The 16,994-nt window shown below is 44.3% G+C and overlaps 1 protein-coding gene across 1 annotated transcript in view; it reads left to right on the plus strand.

Moving 5' to 3' along the window:
- LOC147662657 (protein PRRC2A-like) overlaps positions 1-16,994 on the plus strand; it is a gene marked incomplete at its 3' end in the record, with an annotated part of 660,467 nt that overhangs the window by 93,323 nt on the left and 550,150 nt on the right. Inside the window, exon 2 of the mRNA XM_086951012.1 lies at positions 9,415-9,505. Within this exon, the coding sequence (XP_086807138.1) occupies positions 9,415-9,505 (91 nt within the window). The remainder of the gene's footprint in view (positions 1-9,414; positions 9,506-16,994) is intronic.

Consider the following 16,994-nt stretch of genomic DNA (forward strand, 5'->3'; position numbering starts at 1 on the left):
GTCGTGCAGTCTTGGCGATCGTCGGTCCCTCGAGGTCTCGTCGCACTCACGGTTCTCAGCTTTGCTGTAGAGGTGAGTAGAGGTCAGAGGTGCCAGGGAAGCCGGGTCTCGTCGAGCTGGGTCGTCGGATTCGTGAAGAAGGACTTGCAGCAGACCGCAGTGTTTCTTAGGATGGTGCCCGCTTGATGCAGGGTGACTACTCCTTAGCCACAAGGGAGAATCTTGAAGAAGAAATCGTGAAGTCCTTTCGAAGAAAGTGGTATCTTGATTCCAAAGATGATCTAATTTGAACAGGGGGCCCGCTCCTATCTTTATACTAAAAAAAGGGGCTGACCCGGTGACTAGGTCCTGCCTATGGGTGGGACCAGGAGGGGGGTGGTTACACCCCTCTCCTCTGCCGGACTTCCCCAGGCCAGGGGCTGGTGTGCCCCTGGAACTGGTTCTGACTGGCCTATGCGTAGTGAGCACCGGGGTGCCACTCAGCAGTCACCTTCCTGAAAAGCCCTGCCTACCCAGGATACACAAAACCATGTCTGGGACGGTGCTAGCACCGCCCCGGACAGGAAACCCTTTGTCCAGGCCTCCCTCGCTGGAAGGACTCCCAGCAGCAGGAGGTCAGACTCGTGTCTGTGGTGGCAGCATCCATTTTGTGGAGCTGAGGCTTCAGTTAACTTTAACCGGGGTTCACAGTTACATACATGTCGTGTCCCTCTAGAAGGGTGGAATGCTAACCCCGTCGCCAGAATTGGCGAGGGGTTAGTATTCCAATTCGTATGACACCTTACTCGACATGTTTTGATAAAGCAATACCAAAGATAGCATTTAACCGCGAGGATTATAATGCACTTAAGAGTATATGGTATGCGATATCATGGAACAGCTATTAGGACTTGGTTCCGCAAGCTGCAGACAGGCTCAGCTCATGCCAGAGCCCCATCTCACACGATTCCAAGCACTCTGCCTTCAGGATTGTTAAGGCCTGCCATAGGAGTGACTGATAGGGATCTGTGTGTCCATTTTAAGGTTAGGTATAGGTATACTACACCTACAGCAAAGGGTGATTACACGACTTTGCCCCAGCTGTCATGCAGCCAGTTGTGTCTAATTTAGGAGGCCAGCCAGGGGTGGCATAATACATGCTGCAGCCCCTGGCAGCCCTGGGTACACCTATGCCCTGAGTTACAGGGTCTGATAAGGTGGCCCAGTACCAATTGGTAGATGCACCTAGGGTACATGAGGTAATTTAGAAAGAGAACAGCCAGGCTGTGGGTCTGATTGGCAGGCCCACAGCCAGAGAAAGTCGTAAACCAGTGAAACAAAAGCAAAAAATCTGGGTGATCATAGGATTGCAGACCCTACTCTCCTACACTCAATATAGCGCTTGGGCAGTTTCACAATAGCGCTCCTGGCGGCCACAGATCCTCAAATAACAGCACTGAGCAATCAGGGTTAGTTACATCAATAGCACCTCTCGGGCGGGGGGGGGGGTGGGGCATTCCCATAAATAAGGCAGTTCAGGCCTTATCTAAGTCCTGGATTTTCATTCTAGTACCGAACAATAGTTCATAAGGAGTGAAACCTTTTAGAGAATTTCTTGGCAGATTGTTAAGACTACGTTGTATACTTGTTAGATGTTTGACCCACCCATCACCCGAACCGAATACCCTTGCCGTTATAGATTGCTTTATGTCACGTTTTTTTCTTTCCACTACCGCATTTCCCTCAGGATGGAAGGGAGAAGAGTACCGCAATGTAATGCCCATGCTGGTCATGGCCTCTTTGTAAGCTAGAGACCTAAACGCAGGACCCTGGTCAGAATGTAGCATGCCAATTGCGTATGTGCCGATAAAGACTCGCAAATCTTTTATAACAGTTCTGGCGTCAGCCGAGTGCTGGGGCCACATCCAAATGAATCTCGTGCAGGAATCCACTGCGACCATGATATATTTATAGTTGCCATCCCTTTGTAAGGGACCACAGTGGTCCAGGTAAACACATGCTAATGGTTTATCTGAGATTAGAAGGGGCGTCTGTGCTGGTCGTTTCACTGTTGATACTTTCATTCTTTGGCATATTTCACATTCTAGAACATAGTTCGTAGTTTGTTTTCTCATGCGTGGCCACCAATATCTCTGTTTTAATAATGATACTGTGGCGCAAACACCAGCGTGTACAGAAGCAAACCCTTCGTGTGCCGGTAAAATGAGTCCTAACCTGTGTTCCATGTTTGGAATTGCCCTATCCCCCACTCCCGGGATTCGAGCAAAAGGAACATTATTCGCATCAGTTATGTATGAGTACTTTACAGGAAAGCCTTTCGGGAGTGTTTTTCTATCTTTTACTGAAACACCAACAGTTTGCATTATATCGCTGTCTATTTTTGTTTTTGATCGTGTGATAGCAGCTACGGAAGCAGTTTGCACAGCTGCCTTCGCTGCTTCATAAGCCAATGAATTCCCTGCAACGTGAACCCCTTCACGTTGATGACTCAGTGTATGTATCACATGAGTCTTTTGTAGTTCTTTCTGCAAAAGTACTACTTGTTCCCAAAGCGTTTTATGCTTGATTGTGCCACCTTTTGCATCTTTGAAGCCGTTTTGAACCCAGTTCTGCAAGTATTCATTGTAAGACTGAACGCAGTAATATGAATCGCACACTATTAGTGTGGGGAATTCGCGATCAGCATTTTCAAGCGCCATCTTAAAAGCCAGTAGTTCAGCTCGCTGAGCTGTACAATCTCCTAGAGATTGAGTTTTAGTGACCAGTGGTCTAAATTTTCCTTCGTGCCAACGACCTTTAACAATCGCGCACGCAGCACTATGTGCTTGTTTACCCCCAACTGCGGGTTGTGCTGATCCGTCTGTATATTATACAGCCGTAATGTTCCGGAGGCAGGATTTCGGCTGGCAGAGGACATTCATATTCATATTGGAAAAATTCTTGTGTTTTTAAATTAGGATCAAATTCGTATTATTAGTCAGATGCAACAAGAGAATTAACCCACTGTATCCATCTCGGATGTAGTGCTTTAGCATTTGGAATGCTTGCTCTTGTTACTGCTTGTAAGGCAGGTATTGGTGTTACAATTATTATTCGTTTACCTTGTGCTAGGGCTCTTTCTTTTGCTACAGCAGTTTGAACCGCAGTCAGAATTTTTTCAGTAGAACTGAATTTCATTTCAGCTTGTGTGTACAAGTGTGATTTATATGCTATTGGTACCGTTTCTCCCTCATTAGAGGTCAGGTATGTGAATCCGCATCTTCCTGGGATGACTCTGATTTCAAGGTTGCGTTCGTTTGCGCGTGTTTGTAATTTTGTTTTAGTTGACATGTCTGTAATGATCTTAAAATTTCTGTGTGTTTCTGAGTCCAATTAATTGGTTTGAAATCAGGTTTTATCCATTCGTAGAGAGGTGTAACCCTCTCAGCATAATTTAGAATGTATGTTCTTCCGAAATTCAGGAAACCTAGTATTGATTGTAAATTCTTCAGCGTTTTTGGTGCTTGGAGTACTGCACATTTCTCTAAGAAGTTGTCTGCTAGGCTGTTGCCTTCACTTGATAATTCATATCCTAAAAATAGGACAGTTAGGTGAGCAATTTGTGTCTTTTTAAAGTTGAATTTATACCCTTCAGCTGCGAACCCAAGTATTATGGTGTTCACTCTTTTCAAGTGAGTCTCCAGGTCATCGTCTGTAAGATAGATGTCATCGACATAGGATAATGCCTCATCATCATACATTTGTAGTACCTCATCATCATATATTTGTAGTAAATCTGTTACCCTGGCTGAAAATAATCCTGGGCTATTATTGAATCCCTGTGGGAGTCGACAAAATTGTTTTTGTGACCCCATTGATGAGAAAGCGGTTAGATACCTGCTTTTAGGCGCAATGTTTTGACAAAAGAATCCATTAGAGATATCTAATGTCGTTTTATATTTTTTGCGCACAATGGTATTCATTAGTGCTGCACTGTGTGAGTTTTGTACTGCAAATGTCTTGCAACTGGAGTTTAGGTGTCTATAGTCCAAAACTAGACGATATGAATCGTCTGACTTGGAGACAGGAAACAAAGGATTGTTCATTTGTGAGGTGCATGTTTCAATTACCCCTTGATATTCAAGTTGATCTAAGATCTCCCCGACTTGTTTTTTAGCTTCTTGTTTAACTGGGTACTGCCTTTGTGCAGTAGGTTGACTTTATAAATGGATTTTGTGGGGAGGAGAATCCTCATCCCATCCTACATGATTTTTATATAAAGCAGGGGCTTGGGCCACTGCCCATTTTCTTGCTAAAGTGTATTTTTTTATGAATCGGATTATGATTTGAGAAGGGAGGCATAATCATTTCTTCGCCATGAGGGCACTCCCTGACAAACTCTGGTGGCCAGTCTTTTTCAGCTAACAGGATGTCATAGCCTTTCGAAAGGTTGTCCCAAAAGAGACCCCTTACTTTCCTAGTTTTGTCCCCCTCTATACGCAATGTTATTTCATATAATTTATGGGGTGTGCTAACTCTGGTGTCTGCAGTTTCCACTTGAATGTATTCATTCGTGTCCACTGTCTCCAGAAGATTAATCAGGATCTTGCGAGCTATGGTCACTTCTGCTGCGCTGTCTAGCATTGTCTGGGCCCACTCTCCGTTTTTCAGTTGTGACCTCAGGATTCTCGGCATGTTTTATTTTAATACTTGCTACTTTCTTTTTTGGATATTGTAATTTTTACTGTGATGAGCAGGTTCCTTTTCTCTGGGAGTGGATTGTTTATTACCCTCCCAACTCTTTTTTGGAGTGTTGAGATTATTTTTAATAAAGGTTTTTTCAGGATGTTCACTTAGTTGGGGTTTTAGTGGTTTCCCACCCAAACTATCTCTACCTAGTTCTTCATAGGATTTTTCTATGATTCTGCCAAGTTCAAAAGGTTGTTTTGCTATGTCTGTTTCTTTCAATTTTTGGCGGATCGCCTCAGATGCTGCTTTTCCTTTTATGTTGGCTAATTATATAGCCGAGACCTGCTTAAAGTCTTTCAGTAATTTCATACCTAGGGTTAAGGCAGGTTCTGGACCGTATTCATTTTGAATTTGTCTTAGTACATCTGGTATAACCGCCATAGACGGACATTATAGTTTTTATGGGGAAAAAGGGGTCTGTGTGAAAAGCACAACTGAGTTACTCTAGTATCTTGCGTTAGATTATCGCCTTACCAAAACGTTGGGCGCCATGTAGTGTAGTTCCCATATTCCCAATAGGCTCTGCGGATTGGAATAACATAAACACCAGTGTAGACATTGGACTGAGGTCATCTAGGTCTCTACTGACTGTTAGACTTAATTAGGTTTGCCAGCTAGCTCAGAGGTCACTAGAAACTTTCTCGAATGCACAGGAAGGGGGTAACTTCCCTGATTAGACAAGAAGGGATTAGTTACTGACAACCGCATAAACATGACAACTTTGCTACCTCAGAATACAGAGTATATCTCTAGAGTCCTGTGAAAACAATAGACCGCTATTTTACTCAGTCAATCGTGCATGCTTAATTTCACCAGAGTGCAGAGAAATAGAGAGACGTCTCAAGGAATGCCCTTCAATCTTCCTCCATCGGTTGCCACAGTGATAACTGATGCATCCTCCCTAGGGTGGGGTGCTCATCTGGGGGATCTGGAGATCAAGGGTGTTTGGTCTCCAGAGGAAAGGTTGCTTCACATCAACCTTCTAGAGTTGGGGCGATACGTCTGGCGCTCAAGGCCTTCCTCCCTTCCCTTCACGGTCAGTCGGTTCAGGTCCTAACGGAAAACACGACCGCGATGTGGTATGTCAACAAGCAGGGAGGAGTAGGGTCGCAGTGTCTCTGCGTCTCTGGTCCTGGGTTCAGGACCATCAGATTTGTCTGATGGCAAATCATCTGGCCGGAGTTCTGAACGTACGAGCAGACAGTCTAAGACAGTTCTCAGTCGACCACGAGTGGAGGCTTCATCCAGAGGTAGTTAGTCACGTCTTTCGGACGTGGGGGACTCCTCAGGTGGACCTGTTTGCGACTCACGAGAATGCTCACTGCCCGTTAATCTGCAGCCTCCAGTATCCAGTGCAGGTAGCGTTGTGGGATGCGTTTCAGTTGAGCTGGGACTCACGGGTTCTGAGGAAGATTCGCCATGACCGGGCCCAAGTGATATTGGTTGCTCCGGATTGGCCAAGAAGGGTGTGGTACACAGATCTTCTCCACCTCTCCTTGTGCCCGCCGTCTCAGGGCAGATCTCCTCTCTCAAATGGAGGGGCAGGTTCTACACCCTCCTCCAGACCTTACACCTTCATGCCTGGTGATTGAACGGGGCAACCTGAATTCCTTTTCTCTTCCACATGATGTGGTGGATGTAATTTTATCGGCCAGGTGTGACTCCACCAAGTCTATCTACTCTTATAGGTGGTCTAAATTTGTTTTCTTGGTGTGGAGAGAAATCCATCGAACCTTTGAGGGCTTGTTTGTCAGACATACTTCAGTTATCGCTTTCTTTGGCTCAGCAAGGGTTTGCTGTGGCTACAGTGAAAGGTTATCTTTCTGTATTATCGACATTTCTCTGTTTGCCGGATCAGCTGTCTTAATTTAAATCTCCTGTTGTTTTAAGATTTTTAAAGGGTCTTATAAATAAATTTCCTCCTACTCCCTTTATTGTACCTCAATGGGACTTGAACCTTGTTCTTACATTCTTAATGGGTTCACCTTTTGAACCTTTACACAAGTGTCCCACAAGACCCGATCATAAAATGGCCCAAAACCCCACCCCACATAGAGCTGTCAGAGCAGCTCTTCTGGCCCTGCCAGATTGCCCTACAGGCCAGTCCGACCCGGCTCGTGTGATGGTCCGGCACTTGAACTGTCTGGAGCGACCAACGGCGAGTCTGTAGGCCTTCTTGGAGAGGTATGAGGATAGAAGGAAGAGTTTGGTCAATGCACGTTGCTTGGTTGTGTCGCATCCACTGAGTTGATGCCAGTGTGAATACAGTACCTATTAGAAGTGTGAGCGAAGATGAGGTGTGTGTGCTTCATGTAAACATTACTCCTCTCTGTACTTAATAGGCGGGGCTGGGGGATTCGCATGCTGTCGGTGTTCACCCTATAGGCGCAACCCAAGGAGACCCAGGCCCCTGAGTAAAAGTTCTATAGAGGCCAGGCCTCATGAGGAGAGTGCCTCAAGCAGGCTACGGGAAAGGCTGTTCTTTACTGGAGTCACTTGAATTTGTCCTGTATCTTTTTTTTTTTTTGGGAGAGAAACGTCTCCACGGTATTGTGGTGCAGAGTTGGAAAGGTCAGTTGTGTCTGATGCTGATCCTAATGCTGACAAACCACATCCTATTCGTAGATGCAAGTCCCGCTATGTCCCTTTATCTTTTTCCATTTTCTTACTTGTAGTTAAAGCACGCTCCATTACAATGTGAAGTGATGCTTGCTACAAACCAGCACTTGCCCTTGGCGCTGCTACTTAGCGTTTTGTTAATTTCCTTGAAGGTGCTTTTAGCTGATCCGCGTGGGTGTTTTTAAATAGATATATCTATATTTTTCCAAACAGCTCTTTACATTCTGGGCCGCTTTCACAAGTATACACGCAACTACTCATGCTCCGCGTCATGTTATGTTACGTTATTTGTATTTATTAAGCGCGAATACCCGAAGGTGTCCTGGCGTCATGGAGTATTGTTTAGTAATGTTATAAATGCAATCTATCGAGTGAGTAAATATTCTCTTCCACTAGTGACCAGGTTTTAATTTTTTTAAATGAACAAGCAAAATGGTTAAATGAGAACTACGTATTGACGCTCCGTTATTCTTTGTTTTCGATCTGGCTTAGTCAGGGCACAAGTCCTAAAAAGTGGGAGAAACAAACCTATTTAGGCAGTATGCAAGTAACATCACTCGTGCGACATCACGGTGCTCGACATCACACATGGCATCACAGGAATTAACATCGTAGAGAGTGGCATCACAAGTCACGACTTTACAGGAAGTGGCATCACAAGAAGTGACATCCGATCTAAAGCCCTCACATATATGTTTAGCAGGTCGATCATGTGTATGTTTGCGCGCATTGCGAGGATAACCGCACAGTGCGCTATGGAAGATGTGACTTCGACACCTTGCAACCCCCCAATTTTATGTAACACATCCTGTACATTCATTTACAAACTTATATAATTTATTGTACATGTAAAATGCACGTGTTGATGTAAAGCGCTTTGACGCCCTGCATTGGGATGAGTAGGGCTATACAAGACGAGCATTGGCAAAGACAATACGTCTCGCCAATGGTTTGTGGCCACACTACACAGCTTCTGCAATGCTTACAGCATGGCTAAAGTAAAATGTAAAAATACTTTGCGTGGCTGCTAGCCTCATTGTGTCGGTACCATGCATACATGGAGACTTTCTGTCTTTAGTTACTGATCCAAGTAAAATGTGCAAAAGCGTATTGAAATCAATCGGGGGAATAGAAGCAACAGGGAGAGCAAGGGGTAAAGCAACAGGGTGGGAAGGCAATGGAACACAGAAGCAACACGGGGAAAAGCAGCAAGATACTGACGCAACAGGAGGATGGCAGAGACAGAGAAGCACAAGCATTTGCAATGTAATAGGTCTCGCATGTACGCGAGTTTGAGCTATTGACTTAAATAACAATGCCTTTTATTTTTGTTTCTCTTAACACCTTAGATGCAGCGCAAATATCCCTCCCCAGTGCTGCGCTGTCCATTGTAACTAGTGCTGAATGGACGTCCAATGGTCGTGCGCAGCACTGGGGAGGTAGTGCTGCCGTCGGCCAACGCCCCGACGCAGCACTTAAGAGGTTAAAAACATGAATAAAAGGCATTATCATATACAATGCCGATAGCTTAAACTCACGTAAATGTGAGACCTATTGTAGTGCAAATGCTTGTTTCCTTTGCGTTTTATGTTTTCTGGCACAGTCCGCTTGTCCTATAAAAAGTGGTGTAATCTTTGCAGTTCATGCATCCTGCAGTCTCTATCCGCATGCTCAAGGAAATACAACTCTTACTGTCTGCACTACAAATAAATGAAAAATGAATGAAAAATGTCTTCCAGTGACTAACACTATACAGATCTCTTTTGTGTATATTCTACATATATTAAATAAGGTTTTCCGGGGTCAATTATTCAAGGTTTGACTTTAATGAAGATACCTACTATACAGAACTATACCTACAGTTATGTAACTTCTCCATACCAATGTTGGAGATCTGAAGTTACGGGTAGGTAACTAATTTCTTCTCAAATTTAGGAGAAATGATAATCTCAGGTAATTCTCTTCCTCCCTGTTTTTCGAACTGTGTTGATCATGTCTTCCTTTATTCGTTAAATGTGCACCAAGTCTCTTGATTCACTTGGGGTCATCTGCTAAATCTTTGGACAGGTGCTCATGAAGAAGTCGATTACTCTGAGAAGCTAAAGTTTAGTGATGATGAAGAGGGGAAAGAGTCTGATGAAGAACGCACTGGAAACCGGTAAGTAATTTTTAAAAATTTCCTATTACTAGATCTATAGCCTTTGCTCCCCTATCTTCCCGTCCTTCTCAGGCCTGACTCTTCTTTTAAAATAGTACTGTTTTAGCAAACATCATTACTTAAGCATACCTAGAAGCATTTTCTTGAGCTAAAAATGTTTTTCTCTGTTCTAATCAGTGAAGTATTAAGGTGTGGGCAATGTCCCTCACCTTGCTACGTGCCCCTTGGGAACTATACTTGTTTATCGTATGTCTATTTCTCTACCATTAACATACAATTACATTTTGTTTGACATCATGGAGCTTGAATAAAGAGAAAATCTGTAATATAATTCACACTAGCTCTGAACATCCCCAAATATATTTCTTACCCTGGAGAACTAAAATCCTTAAGATGTCACTGGTTAGATTGACAGTCACTAATACTGTAACTTCAAGCGGTCCCTGAGATATATCCTCTTTGTGAGATGCTTTTTAGGTAAATATGTGCTCAGCTTGTTTAGAGCTAGATAATGTCCCGTTTGGATTGTTTTGACTACATTGAGGGAAAAAAACCTTTGACTGTTGATATTCATTGATTGTGTAAGCACAAAAATGTTCCCTCTTTCTTAGTGATACTTTAACACTTTTACAACGTTTACCTGCAAGTTCCCTATCTGTTGACTATTTCCAGGTGCTAGACTGGACCCATTGCTTTCCTGTGGCAGGAGGTCTCATTGGCTCCACGCCTCAGGAAATGTTTGTGTAGTGATGTCACTGGAGTCCTAAATTGCAAATATCTGTGCACCAAAGTCATTCACTGCTTCTCTACTTGTTCTGTCAATCAGTGACATTTCAACAGTGAGTTTTTTGCAAACTATTTTTCGATGGACACTTTTTTCATGGCCGATTCCTTGCATTGTGAATTATAGCCATGCGTCATTGTGGATCCAGATCCTTTACAGCAGGTCCCCTGCATCCCTCTAGGTTGTTTTGTGCAGCTCCTCACCGGAGTCGTTCTGCTCTGTAACTGACCATCAGAGCCACATTATAAGCACCACCCATGTGTGCTGACGTCCGTTTCTGTTATTTCCATGCCTCCTGACGAGGATCTGGATCTTCTCAATGGTCACCCCCCTAAAGCCACAGGGTTTAAACTGTGCAGGGTCTCATTGACTCTTACAAAGTCTGTTTGTGGTTCCTGGGCTGGATTACGATTCCAAGGTCTTGAGGGACTATGCGCAGATGAGCCCAAAAGCCATACGGAACACAGCTAAAATCTGTGTTATCAAACACAAGAAGACTCTGCTACTGATCAAGTCGAAAAGGAATACCCCGGTCTGGCTTTTGAAGTCTGCTGCTGGTCATTTTTTTTTTTTTTTTGGGAAAACCTCTATTGAATTATCAAAGCCTTACAAGCGCAGGTCTACAACCACAGGGGCCGGCCGCAAACTCAGGATATAAATTCAGGTGGCATGCAAATGTATACGACCGCGTAATATCAACGAGACAAGCATAGCTTATGATTGCATGTGCCATTAAGCAAAGTAAGCAAAGGATATCAAAGGTTTCATTTTTTTGGTTATGAAGAAGCAGTAGTGGCTGCACTATCGATGGCGTCAGACCATAGAATAGAATTAAGAAGAGATGGGGGGGGGACACGCACCCCGCAATGTAAGCAAAACCAGGTGATGAACATTACAGCCTTAAACATACTACGCCCGCTAAGGCAAACAAGGAGCCAAAATCAGTATAATAGCGAGCGATTCAGCTAGAGCATCATCCCGAAAAACCCACCCTCCAGAGAAGTAAGGCATAGGCAAGTATAGACGCCAGATAGAGAAAGAAGTGAGATAGAGAGAGACAGCCAACCTACTGAAGAGGAAGGAAAGCCCCACCTAAGAGAAAAGAAAGAAAGAGAAAGAGACCATAGAACAAAACAAACTAAAATAATAACCCCCCCCCAACACCCACCACCCTGCACCCCTGTAATGGCTACGGCCAACCCCACTAACAGAGTGCCTGTCGCCCCAGAACTGCCCTAAAGAAAGCGGAGGAGGAGAGAAATAGACACACTCCCGGTCCTCATTACACCCCACCAGCAGCAGCCTCCCCAAATTCCTTGTCGACTCTTAAAGCAACACGTACATGGGGAGAACTCCAATAAAAACCTCCCGTCTCCCAGTAGCATACACGGTGCATATCCGGCAGAAAACAGATAGAAAAGCTAACCCCGAATGTCAAAGTCAACCTTGACCAGTTCGGTTCATCACGAAAGCCCATGTCGTCCAAGCCACAACAATCGCGAAGAAGGCGAAGCGTCCAAGACAGTTCAAAACAATGGCGACGGATCGAGGAGAGGAGACAAAATGGCGGCATCTGAAAATTCGACAATTGAGGATAAAGAAGGAAGGCAAACCCCTCCGAAAGTCACTGAAGAACTGTCCTTGGCGGTAAAAACCTTAAGCAACAATGTTTCCGTCGAACAGGAATGGAGCAGGGAAAGCCAACGACTATCACAGGTGCACCCTCCATAAGGCCAGAGTCATCAAAATAGGTTAAAACAGGCTTCCGTCCGGGGGTCTCTAAATGGTGCGGAGAATAATCCACGGGGTCCAAGGCATGCTGACATCTTGTCGGATTATCCGCTTCCGGTTCCATGTGCGCGTTATCCAGCTTTACAGACATCCGTTGGCACAGGACGGCAAAGTGAGAGCGGAGCGCCCCAATGGCAGCCATTACGGACCTCAGTGTTGGTGTACCATCAGTATCCCCCATCTCCTCTGGCATGAGACGAGGCAGGATTCGGATCCCTGAAACACCGTCCGGGAACCAGGCACACACGGGGCTTATGGCAACAACGAGCGCTCACACAACAGGCAGGGTCGGTATTTCGCCACTCGCAGGGGCCTGCCCGACAACCCGGGCTCCCCAGGGGGTCACCGGGCATAGGACCCCCGACCGTGGTCACCGGTATCACATGCGTCACTTTGCCGTGTCTTCGAATGAAGCCGATTACTCAGTTGCCAACTGGAAGTAGAAGGTTGGGCCGAGGTCGGGAGACCGGAAGCAACCCTGGTTCCACAGCCGATGTTGATCACATCCAGCCCGGATGGGTCAGAAATCGAGGTCCCGGTGGAAGCTCTGGAATAGGCCGAGAAGTAAATTCGACGTAACTTTGTCACCCGGTAAGTTGGAGGGTTCGGGTTTGCACTGCAGGAGTCAGGAGCACTTCATACATGTGGGGGTCCGGCGTGCTTGAAGGATAAAGCGCATGATATACGAGCTGCCGGTGGAGGTCGGCGGAGCATCTTGGATCGTAGCGTAGCTCCTCTGCTGCTGGTCATTGTTGAGGTAGGAGTCTTCGGGTAAGTCGAAGAAAATACATAAATCTAAGTAGGAAACTGCCCCTTATCTATCTTAAACTCCAGAAAAGGAACAAGGGCATCAGTATTGTGAGAAGTTGGCCTGATATATAGTGCTCACTATTCTAGTGATCACATTGTATCATTATAAACAACCCTTATTGATGATTTGTTGTAAGTCAACCCTATAGACCAGCTATCCTAGTAGCATGGACAAGAGCAGTCTTTAGGCTAAACTCTAGAGGGCGTGTTAAGCCAGCTGTTATACCATCACATATACCCCTTGAACACCAAGTGAAAGGGCACCACACAAGTTATGAAAATAAAAGGATATTTATTTATAACAAGTCTACCCTGATCTCTTTATGAGTCAGGGAGCCAAGCACACAACAAAACTCTTACGAAAATACTTTGTCGCACAATTTACACAAATGCCCGAGGGGCATGAAAAACCATATACACTAAAAGTGGAATGCGAAATACTAGCAGGTAAGTAACAAGATCCAGAGGCTTCAGGATCGCTAGGATTACACTACTGAACCTTAAGGTTAGGAGCAGGAGGCCTAGGGAGATAGGGTGCAGAGTGTGCACTCTCACGCGGGACAAAGTCTATGGATGCTAGTATTCACAAAGTTACTGTTATCGGACGAATCCGACTGGATAGACTGAAAACGACAAAGGATCTGGACACTTAGATAGTGAACCTACGTTGGAGCACCGAAATGCTCAGGCTACCTAGCCCAGGGGCTGCGGCTGCATAGGGTTCAAAAGACGTCGGGAATCCTCGTTGAAGTCTATGGAGCCTGAAAGAAGAAGTTGCTGGCAGGCGACCAGTGAAGATATTCGGAGGGATCCAAGCCTGGATCGATGATGGAGACGACCTGAAGGCAGAGGGGACTCAGTTCTTAATCACTAGCCAGTGATTAGGTGGGCACCAGGATGGCACTGGATGAAGTCACCTCGACCAGGTGAGTGGGCGACGCTGGACTCTGCTGTCCCTCGGACCAGGAGGCGTTGCTCCCTTCCAAAAGAGCAGCACCCCGGACCCTCCTGGTCCACTCCAGACGCCATTTTAGGTCCACTGCGTGGGCTTGAATTTGCCAAGACTTGTTGCCCCAATCCTGGGTCCAGCGACGTCGACAGCATCAACCATCGTGGGACAGCTCGCACCTCCATCCTGGTCGCCGACAACGCCTCCTGGTCCTGTGGTAAATATAATTTACCGTATACTTATTTTCCGCATAATTACAAGTAAAAGAATAGCTCAATAAAAATGAGAGGTAGAGTCCGGGGTGTCTGAGTCTTTAAGGGCTTTAATTCAGAATGACTCGAGCCATGGAAATCAATTCCATCAATACAAGGGTTCGGGGGTATATGCAATGATGGCAAAAAGATGTCAACGATTTATTAACAGTACATGACATATATATTTATTTATTTATTTATTTGTAACTTTATTTCGGCCGTTTTTGGCCATAAAAGTCATGTACATACATAAAATCATCATTAATATAGCAATATAAAAAAGAGAACAAATGTTATACGGACATAGAATAGTTTTCACAATTCATTCATGTTTTTAAAGGAAAGTAATGCATTATATTTCATTTCGAGGTTTTAAAAGAAAATTGAATTTTTTTAAAAAATATCACAAATGCAGGGATTGGTTAAACATGTACACTTTTCCAACTCAGAGACAATGTCCTTGTTTTTTCCGGATTATAAAAACAGAATGTAAAAATTTGCTTATGCTGAATACAATAAACTGGGTTGTGTTACTTTTCATGATCCTAAAAGCTATTAAGCAGGACCTAGTCCCCAGGAGGTTGCACATGGGTTTCAGCCATTTCTTTCTCGGTTTCGCGTAAGCGCTACAAACAAAGAACATGTGAGCCTCATCCTCGGAACAAACAGTTGAGCACATAGGGCAGCTATTTATTTTATCAGACAAAGCCCCCAATCTTTTTTGTGCCCATCTTTCAGTATTGTAATTAAGCATAAGTGTCCCATATCTAAACTTTAGAAAAAGAGTTTTAGCAATAGGTGGCTCTATCTCGTCCAGGAATTGTTCAAAATAAAATTCATCTTTAAATGATAAAAAAGCCTGGACTGCGGAACCAACATTAACTCCATCCACTAGCTTCCCACTTATATGGTTCCAGAATGCTCGCTTAACTACCATTTTAGAAGACGTAAGCATTTTGTCTGGGGTCTCCCACATAGAATGTAGGTCCAAAATTATAAGCCATTTTTTAATGTGCACTAGCCAGTGCAGGGAGTTAAAAGAATCAAGCCTCATCAGTTCTTGCAGGCCATATCTATAGTCTATTAGTTCGGGTATAGTCCAAAGCCTAACCCAAAATAGTAATGGCCTCAATATAGTTAGATGATCTGTTCTCCTAAAGTTTAAATCAAGTTGGAGTGGTAAGAGTGGTGTACTACTAGGAACCCTAACAGAAGCACGCATAAATTTGTTATCCATAACATGGAAACTATTCTTTGCCCATGGGCCCCATATTTCTGCTCCATATAGTGCAGCAGATTGTATTTTAAATTTAAAAAGTTCTAAAACCGGGGTAACACTCTTGCTTGTACTAGAATTCATTTTGTTTAGGATTGGTTTGACATTTTGGGCATAGGTTATTTTACTTTTCTCAATTTGGGGTTTCCAACTTTGTTTGGAATCGAGTACAACACCCAAATAAGAAAAGTTATCCACAGTATCTAGTTTTTGGCTGTTCAGGGTCAAAAACCCTCTATCTGGCATACTGGGATTTAGTGACATGCATTTCGTTTTATTTGCATTTATTTCCAAGCCCTTTGTCTGACAATAGCAGCTGAATGAGTTGAGGAGTGCCTGAAGACCCTTTTTTGTTTGGGATATAAGTATAGTATCGTCTGCAAAAAGCAGCGCGGGCACCCTTACACCATTGAGCTGCGGTGAATCATTAACACAAGCATTTAAATAGTCGGGGACATCGTTAATAAACAAGGAAAATAAAGTAGGGGCCAGAACACACCCCTGGCGAACCCCACGTTCAATGGGAATATTGCGGGTCAGCTCACCATTAGGACCCCACCTGACATTTGCAAAATTATCTGCATGTAACTCTACTATTTGTGCTAGGAGGCATCCCGGCAACCCAAGGTCTTGCAGTGTTTTCCAAAGTAATCTGCGTGGGACTAAATCAAAAGCAGCCCTCAGGTCAACAAAGGCTACATACAAATGACCTCTTTTCAGCTGGACATATTTCCAAATCAAACAACAAAAGCGAAAAATTTGATCTGTTGTGCTTGTCTTGCTACGAAAGCCAGCCTGGAATTTGGAAATTATGTTCGTAGCTTCAAGCCAATCGTTGATTCTATACAGAAGATGTTTAGCATACAGTTTTTGAAGAGTGTCCATCAAACTGATTGGCCTGTAGTTAGAGGGTATCATTCTATCCCCCTTTTTAAATATTAGCACGACCTCTGCTGCCCGCCAGCTGTCAGGAAAGTTGCAATTTAGAGATAGGGCATTAAACAAACGGTTCAGATAGGGGGCCCAGACTTCAACCTCATGTTTATAGAGATCCCCCGGTATTCTGTCCGGACCAGGGGCTTTAGAGTTTTTAAGATCGTTAATCGCCCTTACTGTCTCGTCCAGTGTAAAATTAAGCGGCTCAACCGGCCGCGGGGACCTTAGGCTCCATTGGCTATCACTGTCATATTGTTTATAAAGGTTTGTAAAATGAGATACCCAGGTCATTTCATCCAAGAATACATCTTTCACAACTCTCCCAGCATGACCACCATTGGCCACTAGTCTCCAGAAGCCAATATTGTCATTAGTTTTTGCGGCAGATAACATGTCGGCCCAGATCGATTCCTCCCAAAGTTTTTTAGATGTTTCCAACGCACGTTTATACTCCACCCTTGCAACTTTTACTTCTTCTTTGGACTTGTTTTTAATAGCAAACAGTAGGTTTGATTTGGCAGTTCTACACGCGTGGCCATACCATAACTTTCCATGGTTTGCCACCCTTTGGTTTTGCTGCTTCTTTTTAGGCATTTTTGATAAGAGCATTTTTATTTCCGAAAAGAAGATTTTGTGTAGATCAATAAAATGTTCAAAGTGTTCCGGTAGGAAGGCATAGTCAACTACAT

This window comes from Lissotriton vulgaris, unplaced genomic scaffold (genome assembly GCF_964263255.1).
Source record: "Lissotriton vulgaris unplaced genomic scaffold, aLisVul1.2 SCAFFOLD_1241, whole genome shotgun sequence".
Taxonomy (NCBI): Eukaryota; Metazoa; Chordata; class Amphibia; order Caudata; family Salamandridae; genus Lissotriton; species Lissotriton vulgaris.